Source organism: Papaver somniferum, chromosome 11 (genome assembly GCF_003573695.1).
Source record: "Papaver somniferum cultivar HN1 chromosome 11, ASM357369v1, whole genome shotgun sequence".
Lineage (NCBI taxonomy): Eukaryota > Viridiplantae > Streptophyta > Magnoliopsida > Ranunculales > Papaveraceae > Papaver > Papaver somniferum.
In genome coordinates, this window is record NC_039368.1 from 59,799,656 (window position 1) to 59,816,434 (window position 16,779).

General features: G+C 34.9%; 1 protein-coding gene across 3 annotated transcripts; it reads left to right on the forward strand.

The window, feature by feature from the left end:
- The first annotated feature begins 6,652 nt into the window (after positions 1-6,652).
- Positions 6,653-11,001, forward strand: LOC113320195 (zinc finger CCCH domain-containing protein 53-like). Of its 3 annotated transcripts, none has more exons than XM_026568133.1 (9): positions 6,653-8,004; positions 8,093-8,269; positions 8,502-8,681; positions 8,783-8,877; positions 9,011-9,271; positions 9,392-9,560; positions 9,747-9,977; positions 10,136-10,223; positions 10,333-11,001. In XM_026568133.1, exons 1-8 carry the CDS (start codon positions 6,872-6,874, stop codon positions 10,167-10,169), a joined length of 2,280 nt encoding a protein of 759 aa, XP_026423918.1. In that variant the 5' UTR covers positions 6,653-6,871; the 3' UTR covers positions 10,170-10,223; positions 10,333-11,001. The 3 variants fall into 3 exon arrangements, with proteins under 3 accessions (XP_026423918.1, XP_026423919.1, XP_026423917.1); XM_026568132.1 differs by having other exon boundaries at positions 6,654-8,004; positions 9,744-9,977; XM_026568134.1 differs by lacking the exon at positions 9,747-9,977.
- Positions 11,002-16,779: the final 5,778 nt, after the last annotated feature.

Here is a 16,779-nt window from a genome sequence, read left to right on the forward strand (position 1 = left end):
TGGTTAGCAAATAATAGGATTCCTTGTCGTTTGTAAAACGTCTTAAAAGAGTTGGATTGCAGAAGTTTTTGGGAGGTAAAGCAATATTTGGCAGTGGATTTTGTAGGTGATTCACATCTATAGGCCAGATTGGTTGTAGGCGCAGGGATACTGAGGAAAATGAGTAACTAGGGGTAGTTTATTCGATATTAATTACACGAGGTTGCGGGTAGGCACTTGCGTAACATCTTAATTTTGAATGTATTTAGAATTCGACTAGGTTCCAGGGTTTTCCTATCAAGCAGTTTTCCTTGTTAACAAAATCCTCCATGTCGTGCCAGTACTTTACTAACCACATTATAGTTGTTATTTATAATTAAAATAATTACACATATACGTTAATAATATTTTGGATCGATCCCTTTAATCTATTCTATGTTTGAAATCTGGATGATACTGAAGAACACCTTGATGAAGTAATCTTAAATCTCTATTAGGTCAAAAATATTATATAACGTGTATTTGATATAGGTTACTACCAAAAAATTAATGGTGTACTCGGTACCCTCGTGTATTCATCCTTCACATATTATGTTGTTTATCACATAATTGAAATATCACGAGTAGTAAGTTAATTAATGTATATATTTCTCTCATAGCAGTAAAGAACTTACAAGATTCGTTATTGTGAATTCAAATCTTGAAATATACATCATATAAGACGTTGTATTGCTGAATTCGTATTTTGAAGTTTGACGAGATCATACTAGGATGACCTTATGGATTTATATCTTGATTATATCATCCAAAGCTATCCTTGTATTTACGATCAGGAATAAGGATCTTGTCAAGATTAGTCTTGGGATATTACGATCTAAATGTATTGGTCGTATAAGGTTTATCCATACAGGTTCATAAACAAAAAAGTTGACGGTGTTTCACGTACCCTCTCATTTCCAATCACAATAATTAAGATTACAACACATATTGCAATAACTAATGTTGCTACTAGATCTACAAAAGAAGGTTGGATAGTTAAAGAAGTATTACGTAACTAAATCAGACAACCAAATATATTGTAATTATTTATCATGACAAAAGTGACACTGAAAATGTTGCAAATAAATATGAGAATGTGGTGTGAAAAAGTATTTTGAAATGGACTCGTTGGTCAGATTAATTTGAGGATGAAGACGAGATACACGCGAAGATCCAGAAACAAACAATAAATCTCACATGAGAAATTAGCCATGACTATTAGTACTGATATAGAGTATTAGGATACTAGCCATGCTATAGATAAAGAGTTTATGATTATACAACGCTTCCATATCCGCCAACACGGGAGAATATGGTAGTGCAGATATTCTGAGTGCATTTCCAGTTCGTCTTTTTCCAAATAGTTTTCAGCCTGTTCCATATGTGAGTTTGGTTAAATATGTGAGTTTGGTTAAATAAAGAAAGTAGTCTCTAAAGAACTTCATGGGCTTGACTATGACTGCAAAAGACCGGGCCAAAGCCGGAATACCAGACTGGAACTGAGATCAACGGCCCAAGTAACAAGATTGAAAATCAGAACCGTTAGATTAAGGGGTACATATATCGGTTCCAAGACCATTCCCCACCTAGCGTACCAGTCGATAGAGGATTCAAATTTGAATAGATTTTGTTCATATTGTTAGTATTTTTTTACTATACTTATGCCAGATAAGATTATAATATTATGAATTTAAATTATATAATAATTGCCATAGGTGGAACCGTCCAAATCGTCCCAGTATAGATACTCATACAACAAATCAAAACCGGCTGCGAGTAGGTACAAGTACTCAGTTTTGAGGACAACCGGTTTGTATCATGCGGTGTGCAGCCTTACGCTTTACTAACCTTGAAAACTAGTTACAAAAGTAGGGTTTCCCAACACTTATGAACTCCAAAAACTCAAAATCCCATGCTATGTGAACTTATTCTCAACACACCTCCTTACATGCAGCATCTCTTGGATATAACACATGAAACTTTAATTAAGCATGACAAATAGATATAAAGATCATCACGAATGACATACATCGATGCCATATAAAAATTTATAACCTCCTCACATACAACCTCTCTTGGATATAACATATGGAATTTTAATTAAGCGGATCATCACGAATGACATATATCGGTGCCATATAAAAATTCGTAGCCTAACTAATCCTAAATACCGGCCTGCAAAGATAGCGTGACCCAAGGCTTATTAAATGCGGAAACTCGGGGAACTTAGATGGCGTGGGACTATACTCAATAATTCCAATCATTAAGATTTTTTTTTTAACAACAATGTGCCCCCAAGAGTAAGGAGTAATTATCCCAGTTCTTTGACTGATGACGCCACATATCATTGAAACTTTCAATCTTGCTCTCTTGGAGATTAAAGGCTTGCCCGAAAAAAAAAATCGTCTACATGAACCTACTATTACGAAACTAGATTAACATAAACAAACATGTCACACGGGGCGATGACCATTTAGTTATTTTCTCATGACCTGTCAAATTTATTGAACTTCATTCATACCTAAGAGCGAGCACTATGGTATGACTGAAACTATCTTTCTTCCTACTATTTAGAGTTACAAACATAAACTATCACGGCCGCTGGATCAAACAACGTATATTTTCATTTAGAGTTTGGATGCTCAGATACGCCCTAATTATATGTTAACGAGTCTCCTTGAAGTTATTTCTTTCAATTGTAATGACCCATCCTTCCATCGATACTGTCCCCACTTAGCCACTGCGATTATCTAGCAGTGTGGGGTTTTCAATGGCCGTCGTTGCGGTCATCCAGCAACAAGTTCCCAAAAATGTCACCCATTCCTGGATTGCTCCCGCCCGAGCACGCTTAAGTGCAGATTTTTCTGCCAACTCTGGAACCAATTTTGCTGAAAATGTCTCAGTGTTAGGAAAAGACAAATCATTATTCATATACCAATCGGCAAACCACTATCGAAAACGGGGTAGTACAATACCGCCACCTTAAATTGGAGCCGTTCTCGGCTCCTGAATATATTCAAGCCCAGATCTATGACGTTCCTTGCCCCTCATGAGACAAGCACCTGGAGAAAATCTCGTCCAGCGTACCTTCCCATCCTCGGTAGGTGAACCGTCGTCGGCTCTGATACCATTTGTAATGACCCATCCTTCCACCGATATTGTCCCCACTTAGCCACTGCGGTTATCCAGCAGTGTTGGGTTTTCAACAGGCATCACTGCGGTCATCCAACAACAACTTCCCGGAAAGGTCACCCATCCCTGGATTGCTCCATCCCGAGCACACTTAACTGCAGAGTTTTTCTGCCAACTCTGGAACCAATTGTGCTGAAAAGACCTCGATGTTAGGAAAGGACAAACCATTACTCATATTCCAATCGGCAAACCACTGCCGAAATCGGGGCATTACAGCTACCTTGTTCCTCATCCTCACAAAGTGGATATTTAGGGCCCATACATGGTGATTGCTCTAACTGATTTGGTTAATTGTAGGATGGTTAGGGTTGTCTATGGGTACCCAATTACACAGAACCGGCTAGGGTCTTAAAATTGGACCCATTAGCCATTTAGATACCTGATAGGTATACCTTATTTGGACCCGACATCTTCCCGAGTCTAATCAGGTACCTGTTTATTTCGTTATTTTATTAATTCTTTTTGGACGTGTTTGACGGGAGTTAATGCCATGGAATTAGCGATCTTTCCATGGAAACAATATGTTTTCCATTATTTGATCAAAAATCTATCTCCATGGAATTGTAGAGTAAGCGTGGTCTAAAGTATGTTTTAAGCTTTAATTCCATCGAATTCCAAGAAAAGTATTTCCTTGCCTCCCCAAGGAAACTGATCCCATGGAATACACTTTCCATGGAATTGTTTCCTTTCTCTGTTATCAAACACAACCTTCGCAAAATTAAAACGATTTGTCTAGTTTTGACTTTGATTTTTTCTCATTTTCCATTTTCTTTATATTTTCTCTTTCTTTTTATTTATTTAAAACATTAATATGAAATTATTAATAATTTGTTTAAAAGTAATTTAGAATCAAGCAAAAAAGAAGAGGATATCAAGATTCTAAAATAAAAGTTGGTAGTTTTTCAAACCTAACAGGTACCCAGAACTTTGAACAAGTACCGTTCTAGGTCCACAAATTTAAGAACAGACCCGGAACTGTTAGAAACCAGACACGACTTTTATAAGTAAAGCCCGAATCTGTGTCCAATGATACCTGGGAAGATCCGAACTCATTGACATCCCAAAGACTAAGTCTTATGGGCTAGATTTGGCTGCTAGACTACACAAAAAGCGTTGCATATTCTTTAACACTACTTCTCTTTCCAGATATATCTCGCATTCTATCTAGTAGCGAGATAGTTTCGCTGAATGGTTCAGCGTAGAGAAAATCAATTTTTCATTGTTTGGTTCAGCGTAGATTGATTTATTTTTCGATCCGACGGCCGAGATGATTGCGTTGTTCCATTCAGCAAAACCTAATTCTTGTTTCATTTTGCACATCTACTTTTCATTGTTCCATGCGCTGGATGCTAGGTTGGAGTGACCTTAAAACTTAGGTATTCTAGCTAGCAATCTAGATGGTAGATTAGAACACGGTAGGACTTAGCTTAATACTAGAGGCCTGTAAAGCCGTTATGCACATATGCGTAGTTCCGACACGATATTGGGTCTGTTCTTTCTACATCGGGTTTGATCACCTAGGATTTGAGACAAAGTTCTTCGAATTTTAGCCAATTTCTGGTGCAGCAGTGCATATATATTTTTGTTTAAAAAAGATGAAACTTTCCGAGAAAATAAAGAAGAAAAACGGAAAAGAGGAGGAAGGAAGCAGGTTGGTAAGAGAGGGAACGTGCAGTATATTTTAGAGAGGAGCATCACTGCATCAGATCTGGATCCACGCACGCACCACAGACACAGCCACGGACAATAACACTTAACGCATACCCACGGTACTCTTCTCTCTCTCTGTAGCTTTCATGTTTTGTTTGTTTGATTTGATCATCAAAAGAAAGAAAAAAACACTTAAAAATAACTGTTGATTAGAATAAAAGTAGTCACTTAAAAAGAAGAGTTTCAGATATAATCATATAATAATAGAGTAGTATTCAGATTTGGGAGTAGATAAGAGAGAGAAGTCAGCTAATTAAGCTGGTTCCTGGCTGACTCACACCTTTTTATTAGTTAGTCCGTATAGTTGTAAGTTGTAACAGTACTTGAAAAAGAGATGCAAACTAACACAGGTATTTTAATTTCTCTCTTTTGCAAAGATATTTCTCCTCTTTTAGTAATGGCAGTAACTCGAATTTTACACTGCTTTTCTTCTCTTTCACCCTACACTAGAACCCATTGCCCAGCTCCAACAGGACACCCAATTATATGCACCTTTTTTAGCAAGTGATATTGATATCTTCCCTATATTTTGTTTCTGATTAAGATAGGCTCTTACGATTTCTTATATGTTTCACCAAATATTTTGTTCATGCTTTACATTAATTTTTGTTGTTTATATATAATACAATTTTATGAGTACTTTCCAACTGGTAAGATGGGGATATACCAGCAACTGAGTTTCCGTTAACTAGAAGATGACATAGTTTAAATTAAATTGAAGAATACTTGTGTTGTATGGGAATATCTAATTTTCATGTAAATTCTCATGCTTGAAGCTGAATGGTAGCATAACCAAACCATGGCACAAGTAGTAATGAAATGCCACACATTTAAATTCAAAAAGCAATCTAAGGAATTGTGGATACAACTATTTGCACGCTCATAAAAGCATTCTAGTGCCAAAACAGTTTGAATTTCCTAGTATACGTTTGCAATCATTTGAAGAGAAATGAGTATACTTAAAAATAGATAATCAAAGACCATTACTGCAATTTTATCCAGCTTCACCAAAATATCAAACCAAAGAGAGGAAAAACATTACCCTTGTGGACGATATTTACCAAAATGTTAGAGTAACACGCAGGAAACAAAAAATATTTTCCTGATTGCGGCAAGTATAGCATTTTGAATTTTGTTGTGTAGCCATAGGGATCAAAGGGGGCGGGCGTATGATCACCCTTTACTTTATTTGGTTATCATAATCATTTTTTTTTTCTTATTTAATTAAAAGAGAATTATAGAGAAGAAAAATGAAAAACATCACTAACTTTATTTTAACTTTTTAAGGTTTTATTATTAACACACACACCCATCACAGACAGAAACAAAAATCCTTCACTCTCCCTTTCCAATTCCTATTTTCAACCAAAAAAAATTAAAAAGCAAAGAAAATTTACTTTCTCTTTAAACTTTGAATTTCTCTCCATTTTTACTCCCTCTGCCCAAAATTTTCCTCTCTTTCAGCTCTCCCTATCTCCTTTCACTTTCTTTCTGATTCAGTTTTACCAGTAGTCTCAGATTTGCAGCAGGGGGAGGAGCAGTAGTTAGTAAGTACTGCTGAAATGTGGGTTAGGTAAGAGAGATAGATGGAAGACATATCTAAGTAAGATACAAACACAGACAGAGAGAGAAAGGAGGAGGTAGTACAAAAAAAAAAAAAAAAAAAAAAAAAAAAAGGAGAAATATAAAAATCTATATAATTAGAAAGAAGCCCTAGAAAAGATTAAACTCAGACTTACAAATAGAGAGAAAGAACCCCAAAACTCGCACACACTCAGTCAAGGAAAGGGCTCAGTGTGTGTGTTTGCACGCACTCACTCACAGCAATAACATCAGCAGTCACTCGTGTGTGTTTTGATGAGTGATGATAATAACTGAGTTCGTTCCTTCTAAATATTGATTCATAAACTTTGGTTTTTGGTGTTTTTTTTTTTATTTTGGTTTTTCAGCCATGGATGCTTATGAAGCAACAAGGATAGTTTTCTCAAGAATACAAACCCTAGATCCTGAGAATGCTTCGAAAATCATGGGTTTGTTGTTAATCAAAGATCACGGTGAAAAGGAGATGATTAGACTTGCTTTTGGTCCTGAATCGTTACTTCATTCACTTATAATCAAAGCAAGAACCGAGTTAGGTATTTCATCAAACACTTGTTCTACACCTTCAACACCTTCTTCTCCTTCTCCGTTTTTCTCTTCTTCAAACCCTAATTCACTTTCCAGACAGAATTCTTCTTCGTTTTCGTCTTCGAATTCTTCAACTGCTACTACAACTACGAGTAATACTATACCTATTTCAACTAATAATAATACTACTTCTTCAACTAGTATTGCGACTTCAAGAATGCTTAGTAACCTTAGTTTACCAAACCCTAGTTCGTGGGGGTCTTCTGTTCCTTCATCTTACTCTGATTTTCAGAACTCTGATGATTTTCTCATCAGTCCCAATTCTTCTTCGTCTCTTTCATATGCTGCTGCAATGAATGGGTTTAGCAACAGTAACATGAATTTGGGCTCTAACGCAGACCTAATTGATGATTTCCAACTTCAAGAGCAGTTATCTTTCCTGAATGAAAAGAACAACAATGATTTCTTCTACCCATCACTTGAGCAAGTTTCCAGTCCAAGTAGTAATTCTGACGGTATGCTGTTCCCTAATTATGCTGCCAATTGGGGAAACACTGCTAATAATTCTGCTGCTGCTGCTATGAGTAATGGTAGTCACAGAAGAAGTTGTTCTGTTACTGATATCTGTTTGGGTTCTGACCCTTTGGGTTCTGGTTTTGGATGGAAACCATGTCTCTACTACAACAGAGGTTACTGTAAGAATGGAACAACCTGTCGGTTCCTCCATGGTGATTCTCCTGATTCGCCATCCATGGTGGGTTCTCCTTCAAAAATTGATTTCATGGAACAGTGCCAAGAGTTACTCAGATCCAAAGCTGCTCAGCAGCAACAACAACAGCAGCAGATGAGATTGAACACTGCTTCTCAGCTATTGGGTACTAGTTCTTTACCTTACACTTCAGTGGCTGGGAAGTGCATGAATTTCTTGTTGCAACAGCAACAGAATGATAACCAGAGGTAATTTTAAGTTAATTCAACTATTTTGAAGACTTTGGGGTGGTTATTTCCAGTTTTTGTGTTAATCTTTAGTTTTTTTTTGTTTTAGAGCGGCTGCTGCAGCATTGCTTTTAGGAGAAGACATGAAATTCGGAAGGAATCGAATGGAAAGGAGCGAATTCTCGAGCTCAGGAGGTGGAATGATTAACCCAGGTTCTAGGCAAATCTACTTGACTTTCCCTGCTGATAGCACTTTTAGAGAAGAAGATGTTTCCAATTACTTCAGGTTGTTCTCTCAATTACCATACTCGGGAATTAAAAAAAGAAAGAAAATTAATACTATGTACTATTATGTTTTTCTTTTGATTACTTGAAGTTCCCTTTTTCACTAGTATATGAAAGAGTGAAGTTCAAGACTTCAATTCACATTGAGCTACTTCTCAAGTTCAAATTCAAACCAACTCTCTGAAAATTTGATGTTCTTGTAACACTGATTTATTTTCTTTTGTTTGTTGAAGCATTTACGGGCCAGTGCAAGATGTGAGGATTCCTTATCAGCAGAAGAGAATGTTCGGGTTTGTCACATTTGTGTACCCAGAAACTGTGAAACTGATCCTGGCAAAAGGAAACCCACATTTTGTATGTGATGCTCGCGTTCTCGTCAAGCCTTACAAGGAAAAGGGGAAAGTCCCTGATAAGTATGTGGACTTTTTCTCTAGACAAATTTTTAGATAGACATCTCTACAGCTCCAGTTTCTATAGACATTCTGATATTTAGTTCTTCATCTGTAATTAACAGGAAGCAACAAAACCAAGGCGAAAGAGGAGAATATTCATCTTGTACTACCCCCACCGGTTTAGACTCCAGAGATCCTTACGACTTGCAACAACTTGGTATGCTAATCAGTTCATTTTTTGTAATTTTGATTGAAAATGTTCTAATGGTTAAGAATTGGGATCTAATTATGAATAATGTAGGAAATCGTACAGTGTTTTGATTTCTCAATTATCCAACTTAATTTTGCAGGTGGAGGAAGGATGTTGTACAGCAACCAGGATTTGTTATTGAGAAGAAAATTGGAGGAACAGGCAGAGCTTCAACAAGCAATAGATATGCAAAGTCGCAGATTGATGGGCTTGCAACTTCTAGACATCAAGAAACACCACCACCATAGAAATTTATCCATGGGAGCTGTTCCAATTCCTTCTCCAACTCACTCTCATGCCTTCCTCAATCAAACTCTGATCAATTCAATGTCCTCTCCCAGGAGTTCCGAGTCCTGTGAAGGTATCACAAATTACACTAATTATTTTCAGTTAATATTTTTTTAGTTCTTATTATTTTCAATTGGTAAACCAATTGCTGAAGGTACATATTATCTCACTTGGGAATTATATCTTTTTATAGAAAATTGTGGAAGCCCTGCTGCAGCCACTTCCCCTGGTTCTGATCAGCTCGGAGGGGATCAGCATTCTCAGCAGCTGGCAGTAAATATGGATGCTAAGAAAGAAGAACTCGTTTTTGTTGACAATATCATTGAGGAGAAACCCAATGGGGAAACCGAAGTCCATGAAGGGTAAGAATTAAGAGATGTTAATCCAACTTTTACTTGGACCTAGTAAATGCTTTTGGATAGAGAAGTATGGTAGCTCATTTATGATGCATTACCAATTATAGACCTCCCCCCCTTAGATCTGGTTGACCTCCTCTAGCTTTTGGATTTTCAACCTTCTAAATTAGAAATTTTGAATGAGTGCAGCAGCTCGGAGCACAATCTTCCCGACAGTCCATTTGCGTCTGGTGGGGATTCTTCTTCTTTCTTCTCCACCGATACAGCAGAGGCTGAGAGGAGCATTGCTGCTTCCTCTGCATTCTCTTCATCATTATCATCTCCATCTAGTATCCATAGTAACGTATTAGCATCATCGTTGTTTCCCCCAACTTCTACTCTGGATATGGCATCCTTTAAATCATGTTTCTTCCCAATGCCCAGGTATAATTATTACTGCAGATTACTAGTGAATATTATTATTATTAAACAAGTTGTCTTCAGTCTCAAGTTACCTGTTTTGTATCATCAGCATATAATTGAAACTGACTTGGTAATAAGGAAGGAAGTCTGTATTTAAAAGTACATTGAATTCATTTCAGGTTCTCTTCGGGGCAAGGAGCTATAGAAATGTAAGTCCGGGATTGGGGCGGGTTGGCCGTCCAGCAACAGCGGGACTGGTTTCACTAGGTAAGTTTACTTCAAATCCTTTGGACTTGTTAAATTTTACATTGTTTGGGTAGTTGTTCTTTTCTGTTGCATGTCTTAATGGTATAACTTATACTATTCAAATTTTCAGAGAACCGAAATCAATGAAGACTTGTTAGATTCAAACAGAGGACAGGAGATACATTTTAGTTTTACCCCAAATAACATAAGTAGGAATGTAGAGAAGAAAGACTTCATCATCAGGGCCGATTGTCATGTCCGTGACGTAGCCATTGTAATGGTATGGAGATTCAAATACAATACTACTTACCACAATACAAAATGCAATACATACAGAGAGAGACACATGAACCTCATTTGAGATGAGACTACTTTGAGGTGTGATCCCCACAGAAAAAAGCTTCTTGGATGGATGGAGGATATGGGTTAGTAGTAGTAAAAGCCCCTCTTGTAAGTTGTATCCTTTGGCTTCTTCCCCATTTTCACATGAATAAAGGGAAAAGAAGCTGAAAGAAAATCTAATGTCTAATACTACTAATTACAAAACATCAACATCAACATCAATTCATTGCAGGCAGAAGGGGAGAAAAGCTAAAGTTTTTACAGCTCAAAGGTCATGTAGAATTGTAGTAGAAAAAGAAAGAAACCAAAAAGAAAAAAAGAAGAAAGAATATGTACCAACTTGTTTTAACCATCACTTTTACTTTTTCGCTTTTTTTCCCCTCTTTTTATCTTTTCCCTTTTTTTTCCATTGTCTTTCTTAATTTGTTATTAATAGAACACAGTAATATCATCACCATCATCTTCTACATTATTATGATCGATATCATCACTAGATTCAGAATTCAAGAGAGAAGAAAAAAACCTTATTGGGAGGGTCAAACATACATTAAAAAAAACAGCACAACACTTTAAAATGTTTTTCCTCTCTGAGGACTCTGAATAATAGCTCTATTTGCGGGTCACTGTCTTTATTTCAATCTTTTTGGGTGGTGGTTGGCTCAGGGCTCAGAAGTCAGAACTAACTTTTATGAGAGAGAGAGAAAGACAATCACATGGGTGTCTTCTTCTCTCTCGTGGGGTATGGTATCTGACACAACCCATGTGTTCTACTTTTTTTTCTCCTTCAGTTTATTTACGGTTCATCAAGAGTTTCCCTGCCATAGAAGAGCAAGAAATTAAGAATTTGGGGTTAAAATTTCGAATTTTCATGGAGTTTGATTAACTAATCAGGTACTCAGTGAAGAAAGAGGTTGTTTTTATTAAAAATAATGTCCAACCGAAAAAGTAATGCATAAGACATTATGCAGGTAAAACAAAAATAATGCATGGCATAATGTCTTATGCACTAAACAAAATGATGTAGAAGATATTATGTACGTGCATAAAAATCCATAAATCAGAAAAGTGAAAAAATAATGCATAAGACAATATGTAGCTAAAACAAAATAATGCATAATGTCTTATGCATCTAAAAAAACGGATGCATAACCATAAAAGTGAAAAAGTAATGCATAAGACATTATGCAGCTAAAATAAAAATAATGCATAATGTATTATGCATCTAAAAAAAGCTTATGCATAACCAGAAAAGTGAAAAAGTAATGCATAAGACATTATGCAGCTAAAACAAAATAATGCATAATGTCTTATGCATCTAAACAAAACTGATGCATAACCAGAAAAGTGAAAAAGTAATGCATAAGACATTATGCAGCTAAAACAAAATAATGCATAATGTTTTATGCATCTAAACAAAACTGATGTTATGCATAAGTCATTATGCATCTAAAACAAAAATAATGCATAAGATTTTGAGATCAAAAACATAAATTTCAAATCTAATCATAAATTTCCGATTGAGATCAAAAACATGGAGACAAATAAGGTATGAAAATTTCCAATTCAGTTGATATCGAAATACTGCAACACACTTCTTACCCTTTTCAACTTCAATTTTAATTTCTTTTTACTTCTCGAATAATCAAAGACAACAGAAACCCAAAATCCCCAGATTTAAACCACAGATTTTGAAACAGAAACACTAGTTTTATTGAGAAGATTATTCAGAAAAGGATTTGGGAAAAGATTTGACAAAGGGAAAAATCCAAATGTTAAAAACGAAGAATCGGAGTTCACATTGTTTTCTTCTCGCTTCTCTCTGTTCGTCGCTCGAAGAAAAGGATAGTTTGGCCTTTTAAAAACTGAGAAGCAGAATTTCATAAATTATGGGTCTGCTACGAATTTTTGACGGGAAAATGGTGCGCGCCTGAATTTTTCTATCCGTGGATTTGACAGTGAAAAAATCTGGAAGAATGGATCTCCCTGTAGTTTTCACATCTGATAAATCCTAGATATCAACACCACAAACATAGAAAGGTACACAGTACAATACGTTTTTCTATATATTTTTATTTTAAAATATTTGTCAGTTTAATAATAATAGCGTGGGTCCCATATGTGTTTTATTGTGGTGGGCTTGATTATAATATTACAGAAGCGGATCTTGTACTTGGATTTGGTATCTTTAAAAATCTTGGGCCCACATGGTGAATGACTGTCTGGCCGGCTGGGACCTGTCTTTTGTGGGCCTATTATTTTACAGTTCATGCCTGATATCGACAAATTGTTTTTTGTTTGGCATTTTCTAATAATTCAAATATGGACTTCCAAAATATTTTATTTACCGTGTAGCTAACAAATTACCCTTCACGGTTCATACAAAATGGTATATGTTACTATCGCAATGATATCGGTTGGTGTTGGTTGATACTGATACTATGGAACTTCGCAAAATGACAGTAACTGATACAGACTAGCACCAGCCTTAATTTGTGTATTTGATAGCTGAATTGACACTAAAGGATACAGACTAGCACCAGCCCTTACACTGCGATAGTCATGCATACCTATGAAACTTCTAGCATTTTTCGTTGAATCTAATTTAGCGACAGTATATATATGGATATACTAGGTAGGATATCAATTCTTAAACCAGTACAAGCAGATTTGGTAATAGAAGAGAAATTACTAATTTCTAAATCTTAATTTGAGACAATATCAGCTAGTAGTGGACTGTTGATAAGAAGGATTCACTGTAATGTGATCTCCTAGCTCTGCTATATTGTACTCTCCCTATTCCACAAAATATGGATTTCCCAAATTTTTTTATTTTTATCAAAAATAAATAAATTTTAAAAGACAGAAGACCCATTTTTTATCCGAAATAAATAATATTTCATTACATAGTTATCTTAGTGAACTTTAATGAGACGCTAGTTGCCAATATTGTGAATCGTGATTATTACTGAAGGACCGTGCTATAATTTTGTAGAAGTGGGGGAGAAATATAAGTTGGGAAACACAGCGATTAAGTCTATATTAGCGGCCCAAGGACCTTTAGGAATTTTTTGGTATTTCATGTTATTCTTGGCTTTAAAATACATAGAAATGATGATAATTCTCTATCTATGGTCCCAAGATTTTGGTACTTGTATAAAATGTTAAATTATTTGTTAATATTTTTAATGGGTCATACTGGCGCATAAGTAATACTATTGACAATAAACAAATCATTTATGTAAAATCTAATTATCATAATGTATTACAAATCTTTGTATAATTTTCTTCCGTCACGAAACCAAATTATTGAAATCAACTTTTAAAGATCTCCTTTTCATAGTTGCTTACTTCCTCATTTCCCCCTTATTTGTATCAGACCTCGGTTCAGATCCCAACATATCATTACTGAATCCGAGGATTTCATCTTCGATAAAATCTTCAATCTTATGCTTTTATGTCTTTTAGTTCGTCAAAACACAAGTTTTCACTTCATTGTTGTAAAAAAAAGAGTATTAAACTCTGATTTTTTCTTAATTTCTTATATAGCAGTGTAACACCACTAATATTTCAAGCTTATATCTTATGCTATTTGTTTGTCAGTTGAAGTGATTTAATTGTCACAAGAATACTCGCAGTTACAAAATAATTATTTACAACAAGCATATAACAAGTCTCATGTACAAGAACTCTTCACAGATGATTCATTGAAGACCTTTATGTGTTAAAAATACAGCGGTGAAAATTTTCTGCAGAATTGAAGTCCAAGACAGAAGACAATGATATGGTGAAGTTGATATATCCCCTATTCCATGAAGACAGAGATCTGGATGACTTGAAGAGTTCCTTTTGAAGTCTCGGAATAAAATTAAGTCTTTTAAGGTTTAAGAGATATATTTGAAAAAAAATTATAGCATCCATAAGGGTATGAGTGGTTAAGTAATGGTTTATGGCTTGCAAGTAACTATGTACCTTCTCTAAAGCCCAACTCCATAGGAAGGTGACGAGCCAAGCTCAAGCCTGCATCCAATAATTCAAGAGTCTAGAACATATATGTATCTCCATATGGTGGATCTCTTTTAACACTATTTTTTGAAGGGTTTATCATCATGATCTTTATAAATATCCTCCTCAGCCTCTTAGCTAAGGGTCGATACCTAATAAGAAGAACTTTTAATTATTATGTTTGAGTTGTTGTCTAATTAGTACAAAATATAATAATAATTAATAAACTATTATAAAAGCATATTAGAATTTTGTTGTGACTTCATTGACATATTAGACTGAAAAGTTGAATATCCAAGTTTATATAGTATCTAAGGTTGTTATAGTTACTAAAGTAGAATCTTGTTCACTTCCTTATGGATGCAAATCTCACTTTAAACACCTTAATTCTAATACGTTTCTCTCACTAAACCTTCATATTTCCTTGTAATTTTTGTTTATCCTATTTGATGAACTTTTTTTAGCTTTTTAGTTTAACAGATAGATTCCTTTTACTTAGTTTCTTTGCTTCCGACTTCAACTATGAATCTGAATAAGGCACCTAAAACCACTAGACAATAATCAAATTCAATCTTAATGAGCAACATTGATCCAATCTCATTTTCGACTTGCTTCTTAGGGTGAGTAGACAATCCTGTTAACAGAGGACCAATAATAACCAAGAGAGAATATCTTATGGCATGAATTCCACTCATTAGGGAATTTGGATGCTTTTTATTTGTTTTTTTTTTTGTCAATTATTTTTCCTGATTTCCACTTGTTGTTGTTTTAAAGCTAAGCATTTTCTGGTTTTTTTTTTGTCATGTATGATACTCTGTATAAGATTCATCTCTTTGTAACCCATTCATACCCATTTGACGGAGATACTAAGTCCTCATGCATTTTTAGGCATTCACCCATCTTTGCCCCCTTTCTGGATATTTTTTATAATAAGAAACTACTCCATTTGGAAAGTCCATGTGTTACCTTCGTTAATTAGAAGGAGATATTATAGGTCACGTTCCCATTCCCTCTCTTAAAAATAGAGGTAAATGTTAATCATCATTACAACAACGTAAGTGGAAATTTCTTAGTCATTCTCCGAACATTGCTTAATCAAATCACCTTAATTATAGTCACTTATCCTAATATTGACTATATGCTAACTCTTGTGTTTATTTACTTATAAGCTTGGGTAAAGGGTCTTCGGTGAAACGTGCATGCAAGGATTTTCTGGGTTAATTCCTTAGAAAAACGTTTTTAGATATAGAAAAATTACTTAAACATTAAATTTATACCTTTCAATAACATATTAAAATTGAAATTTAAAAGGAATAACCTACTATAAGGTTTTGCAACTTTGTTAATGTGAAAAAGGTATGCACATGTTGAATTCAATTGTATGGAATAAAAGAAAATCCACAGGTGAATTTGGAAGAAGTAGTTGCATAGATTGACTATGATAAAGGACAATGTTATCCAACTCCCCCACGTGTAAATCGCGTTAGTAGGAGCATCAAAATTGGTTCATTTTACCCAAGTTATATACCAAGGAAGACCACAATCTGTTTGGTTCTTATATAAATAAATACTTATGTTGTGTATTCCCTAGATAGAACTAACACTACAACACAAGGATCTATGTGTATGCTTCTCAATAACATCTTGTTACTACAAACAATAACGGGTCTACTCAAGATCATTTAGTTACTGGTAAAAAGTTGGAAAGTACAATTGAAAAAATGAAAAATCTTGTGCCAGATTGAAAATCCAAATTAGGATAAGTTTTTTGTCGATTACTTTTTTCGTCATATTTTATATATTATTGAAATGACTAGGGTACCAAGTACATCACAATCTTTTCGATATCAACTTATAAGTCTGATACCTTGCGTGATCTAATATAGACAGAAACTGTCTAGAAGATAGCAAACCACAAGGTATACACTTGGTATATAGTTACTAGTTCAAAACCGAACCTTAAACTATAGGGATCAACCCAGGTGTTTGTGATTAACTTATGAGTGCAATTACTTTAATTATAACTTAAACAAATTATAATGCGGAAAGTAAAGTAAAAGCACACAACAAGATGTTGTCAACGAGAAAATCGCATTTTATTAAAACAAAAAAAATTAAAAATATGAAATGAAAACAAATAAAATAATAACCTAAATCACGAATTGAAAATTATAAATATTAATCACAAAATTTTATGCCACTTCTGAGTTACGAGGCCAAAAACCTAATATAA

What these genes read in the sequence shown, in the direction of transcription:
- LOC113320195 (XM_026568132.1), top strand. Translation starts at nt 6,872, where the DNA reads ATGGATGCTTATGAAGCAACAAGGATAGTTTTCTCAAGAATACAAACC. An exon ending in AAGGGGAAAGTCCCTGATAA is followed by an intron (nt 8,682 to 8,782) that starts GTATGTGGACTT and finishes TGTAATTAACAG; the next exon opens with GAAGCAACAAAACCAAGGCG. An exon ending in TGTTTCTTCCCAATGCCCAG is followed by an intron (nt 9,978 to 10,135) that starts GTATAATTATTA and finishes AATTCATTTCAG; the next exon opens with GTTCTCTTCGGGGCAAGGAG.